Source organism: Benincasa hispida, chromosome 5 (genome assembly GCF_027475165.1).
Source record: "Benincasa hispida cultivar pf3 chromosome 5, pf3_genome.v1.1, whole genome shotgun sequence".
NCBI classification, from domain to species: Eukaryota; Viridiplantae; Streptophyta; class Magnoliopsida; order Cucurbitales; family Cucurbitaceae; genus Benincasa; species Benincasa hispida.
The window spans coordinates 52,193,622-52,199,154 of NC_143482.1; the positions used below are offsets into that span (position 1 = coordinate 52,193,622).

The window sequence follows — 5,533 nt, forward strand, 5'->3', positions numbered from 1 at the left end:
TGTGTTGGGAATGATTTTTTTTTTTTTTTTTTTTTTTTTTTAAATTGAGAGTTTAACTATGACTTATCCGTTCTAACTTTTTATCTATTTTTTTTTTGTTTATTTGTTTGAAGGGACAAAAAGTTTTAGATAATAGCATCATCAATAAAATCTTACAAAATATTGAAAAATGTTCCAATAAATGCACGACAATCATCATGATAATGATATTGATGGTAGTATGAAGTTTTGATCATCGAGAAATTTATTTTCTAATATATGGTTGAAATCTTTAAATTTAATATTATTTTATTCATTATTTTTTATCGATGGATTTACTTTTAACAAAATTAAATATTCATATTATCTTGAAATTAAAATTTGAGATATTCTCGAAAAATCTAAAAAATATTTACACAAAATTTCAAAAGAGTGTTTTGAACCTACTAAAACAACTGATACAAAATTTTGATGTTCTATGTTGTATGTTAGACTGATGGTGACTGTTAGTACTCCTATCAGGCTGTGTACATAAGTTACATGCACTCCTAACCCAACTCTTTTTAAATAGTCCAACTACAACTCATAAAGGCCCATTTGTTTAAATAACATTTAACCCTAATTTCGATTCTCTCTATTCCATTTTAACCAACATGCACCTCCTTCATCACTTTTCCCTGGTTTTTTGTTTTCTCTCTCACTCTAAAACTTCTCTTCATTTGCAATAGGGGTGTTCAAAAAACCCGGTAACCCGACCAATTTGGACTACCCAATCCAAACCACAAGAATTGAGTTGGATTAGATTAAAAATGTTAAAAAATATTAAATTCGGGTTGGATCTCGGGTTATCTCATTTCATGGTTGGGTCAACCCGACCCGACCTGAATATATATATAAAAGTTAAACAAACAGTCAAATTTAAAAAAGAACCGGTGATCCAACCCGACCCAACCCGAAAATTTTGGTTTAGATTGGGTTGACCCTCCAATACAGAATGTTTATTATTAGCCAATCCAAATTTTTAGATTGGTTCATAAAAATCTTCCAACCCGAACTATTTACACTCCTAATTGGCATTGTTGGTGGCGACTTCATTCTCCTTTGTGCACCATGATCAACTTCTTTATCCTTTGCACCATCTTCCATAATTTGTCGTCATATAACTTATTTTCCACCGTAATTTTTTGTTATGTCGGTTTCTTTCTTCATCGAGCACCATCTTCGTCGTCTTGGCTTCTTTTTCTCGTCGTTTTACACTTTAGCTGCCACCATCATCTTCACTCTTTGTCATTTTGCCTATTCTTTGTCCCACCTCAGTCGCAAAACACATTTTGTGAAGATGGGTTAAAACCGACACCGAACCATTTTGAACATAAGTCATACTGTTCCAAGTGCTTTCAAGAGTGTTACAATACTCTCAATATCAAATATTTGTACTTAACTGCAGCTTCTTAATTTAGGGGTTGTATTGTCTTTTCGGTAATAGGTATGTGATTTGGTCAGGGTTGTTCATCTACTCCTCTCTTGTCTTTTCCTTCTCTACTGTGTTGGTCTTCTTTTTTTCTTGTATTTAATCTGAACTCTCCCAAGGGAATACAATCATCAAACACAACAACTCTATTACCAGTTTTTAATTTTTCTCATCTCTGCTAAGATTTTTCTTGGTATCAGAGCGACCCAATGATGAACGTCAACAACGATCCACTCTCTGTTTTTGAAAACCCTGGTCCCAATCCATCGTCTCTTAAAACAACCACTAAATCGGCCTATGTTAAGAAAAACCCCGATGCGTATCAAGTCAGGGCTGGAGTATGCCTAGTTGGTACCCCAGCATTTGCTACCTTGTTGAATCAAGTGACCTCAATCAAAATGGATCGCACCAACTTTCTACTATGGCAAAATATTTCTCTACCCATCCTTCATAGATACAAAATTTAAGACCATCTTACTGTTAAGGATGTGTGCTCTTACATGTCTATTATAATTCCTCCATCAGAAGATGAACCACAGGGCCTATTGCTTCCAAACCGCGATATTTGGCTTGCAGCCGTCAACTTCTTGTTGGGTGGCCATACAACTCCATGACAGCAGAAGTGGCTTCTCAAGTCACCGAATATGATACGACTTAGGATTTGTAGGAAGCCTTACAGAAGTTCTATGGACTCCAAACCTCATCTCAACAAGACTACCTTAAGAGAATGCTTCAACAAACCAGAAAATAGAGTACCAAGATGGCTGATTATCTAGCTTTAATGAAAAACTTTGCTAATAATTTGTATTTGACAGGTTCCCTCACTAGTACCAAAAATCTAATCTCAAGGAGTACACTCCCATTGTAGTTTTTTACAAAACCAGAAACTGAGTTGGACCGTTGTCCAAAACCGCTTGCTGACTTATGAAAATCGTCAAGAATAGTTTGCAGACCTATAAGGGGTTGTTTTCTATGAAGCAGCCTTCAGTCAATGTGGCCACCACTAACCCACAACAAGGATCCTCCTCCAATCGGCACCGGTCTCGATCCTTCAATTCGAAGAGTTTCTGTGGTAGAGGCCAAGGGCGTTCTGGTGGATCTTCCAAACCTATTTGTCAGGTGCGTGGTAAGACTGGACATACGGCTGTTGTTTGTTACTATCAATTTGAAAAAAAAAAAAACTTTAATACTTCTCAGAATACTGGAAATGCTTCACCCTTCAACAATCAAAACAAGAATCTCAACCCTACTGCTCTCGTAGCAACACCAGAACATCTCCATGATTCCTCATGGTACTTAGACTGTGGAGCTACCAATCACTTGACCTCTGATCTTGCAAGTCCGTCTATCAAATCCGAATATGGAGGTAATGAAATGATTACTGTTGGAACGGAAATCATCTGCGCATTCACTTTATTGGTAGCTCTTATATTAGAGGAAATATTAAAGACCTTATTCTGCAGGGGCTACTGCATGTTTCTTTAATTAGCAAAAACCTTATTAGTGTTTCTCATTTAATAAAGGATAACTCTGTGGTTGCTGAATTCAATGATTCCTTTTGTTCAATTAAGGACGAGTAAATGGGGGAGGTTCTTCCGGAAGGAACAACTAAAGATGGTCTCTATTAACTCAGTGGTGTCAAGGCAGCCTCATCTAATGTTAAACAAAAAGCTTGTAGTCCAACTTTCCCTTTTGTTGATTTTGTCTCCTGTTATTTTAAAGATAAGAATGGGAAAAAACCCATCTGGGTTACTACCCCAAACAGTCATGTTTTGTATTGCTCTAAAGATGTTTGGCATGGTAGATTGGGCCACCCATCTAAAGTTCTGGACCAAATATTATCTTCGTGTAATGTTAAAGTAAGGATGAATGAAAAAGATAGTTTTTGTGAGACTTGCCAGTATGGAAAATCGCACAAATAACCCTTCTCTCATTCTCTATATCATGCATCTCAACCTTTAGAATTGATATACAGACTTATGGGGTCCAACTCTCTCGAAATCTATCAATGGTTATTCTTATTATATCAGTTTTGTAGATGGCTTCAGTCAATATATATGGATCTACCCATTAAAGTTTAAAAGTGATGTTATTACAGTCTTTAGACAATACAGACAACAAGTTGAAAACTTGTATAATACAAAAATCAAAGAAATCTGATGTGATGAAGGTGGTGAATTCAAGCCCTTGATATATTTCTCCTCAGATTCTAGCATTAAAATAACTTTTGTGTCCATATAGCTCAATCCAAAATGGTAGAGTTGAAAGAAAGCACCGACACATTGTGAAAATCGGTCTGTATCTTCCTGCCCACACCAAAATGCCTCTAAACTTATTGGTGGGAGGCCTTTCATATGATCGTTTACCTTATCAATCGAACGCCTGACTACCATTCTCAAAGGTCAAGTTCCCTTCATTATGCTTCATCACAAACAACCTGAATATCATGATCTTCACATATTTGGCACCACTTGTTATCCATGCGTTAGACCATATCAGTTTCATAAATTCAACTTCCACATAGACAAAGGATACAGGTGTCTTAGCTCTTCTGGCCATATATACACCTCTCGGCATGTTTGTTTCAATGAGAATGACTTCTCTTATACCACCCTCTTTCAGCAGCTCGATAAATCCACTGATCAACCTTCCTCATCCATTCTATCTTGGCTTCCTGTTCGATCCCATTTTCCCTCCAATGATGATATTGATTCCTTACCCACCAGCCCCACCCCTACTACACATTTTCCAAGCTCTTCCACTTCTCCTTCCCATTCATCATTAGAAGCTTTATCTCCAGCTTCTGATGGAATATGAGACATACGCAGCGGAATTGTGACCTAATTACACTCTAATTGCTTCTAAATTAAAGGATAATAGCATGCAATTGAAGGAAAAACAGTGAATTAAAAGTGTAGAGATGCTACCTTTGAAGCTCCTGAAAGCCGCTTCTCCTTGTTGAATCTCGACCCGAACTCTTTTGGACCACCACTAGAGTTGACCTACTATCCTTTGGACTCAGAATCGAGTTGTGGGACCCGGTGGATGAAGAGAACCGAGAGAGAGAAAAGAGATGAAAATAAGGAATGAAATTTTGAGTAGGTTTGGGTGTTTCCTTTTTTCTTCACAAAGTTGTAATTTTCCAGCCCAAATATCATAAAAAAAATTTTCAAAATGGCAAAAAACTTTTAACTAAATTGAAAAGCTCAATTTATAGAAAAAAGACATGCAACAGTTGCATGAAAAAACTTCACAAAAAACCCAACACCTAGAATCCACTCACTTAGTGGGCTTAATGTCTCCACTATAAGTCAACACCTAGCCTACTATTTTGTTAGTGAAATTATCCAACAAAAGTTTGGACTTTCCCACTAACTATAGTCAAAGGGCAAAATAGTCATTTGGTCAAAGTCAAACTTTGACCAAAAAGTCAACATTTTGACTTTTTATGATTTTTTCCATGTTGACTAATTTTGACCTCCAGAGCATGAATCCACATTCATTTTCTCGAAATTCAAATCACATTTGAATATAAGGTCGGTCAAAGTTTTGACTTTTCAAAGTCAAAAATCAACTCTTTGACTTTTTACAACTTTGACCATTTCCATCATTTTCGAGCTTCCGAATATGAACGTATTCATATTCTTGATATTTAAATCACATTTAAATATTAAAGTTGTATCTCTAAGCTAAAAAAAACCCGATCACTATATCACATATACTTGTCGGTTTCTCTCTCTCTACCTAATTCGAACAATTTAAATTATTCTATCATACTGTTCTAAGTTTATTCCATATGAGCTAGTAGGGGAACCTAATGGACCTATAGATCATGGGCTCCAACGATCCAAGATTAGCTAGCTAAACTCTTTAGACGGAGCTAATCAACATTCGTTAACTAATGGGTCATTCCACTAAAGTCCCGTAGTTGCACTCCCTTCACTATAGATATATTTGTGTCCATTTGATATAACCATGATAAGTAAGTTAATCCTTCACAGGTTTTTCGTAATCTCGGCTAGGTCATAAAAACCGTTTTACCCCCAAGATTATATCTTGTTCCTTAAGTTCCATTGATCCTGT

At 36.3% G+C, this 5,533-nt stretch overlaps 1 protein-coding gene across 1 annotated transcript; it reads left to right on the forward strand.

Moving 5' to 3' along the window:
• Positions 1 to 1,576: 1,576 nt before the first annotated feature.
• LOC150036226 (uncharacterized) lies at positions 1,577 to 3,353 on the forward strand. The gene is made up of 3 exons (XM_090313755.1): positions 1,577 to 2,569; positions 2,648 to 2,816; positions 3,022 to 3,353. The coding sequence occupies exons 1-3, from the start codon at positions 2,375 to 2,377 to the stop codon at positions 3,060 to 3,062; spliced, it is 405 nt and encodes a 134-aa protein (XP_090169881.1). The 5' UTR covers positions 1,577 to 2,374; the 3' UTR covers positions 3,063 to 3,353.
• Positions 3,354 to 5,533: the final 2,180 nt, after the last annotated feature.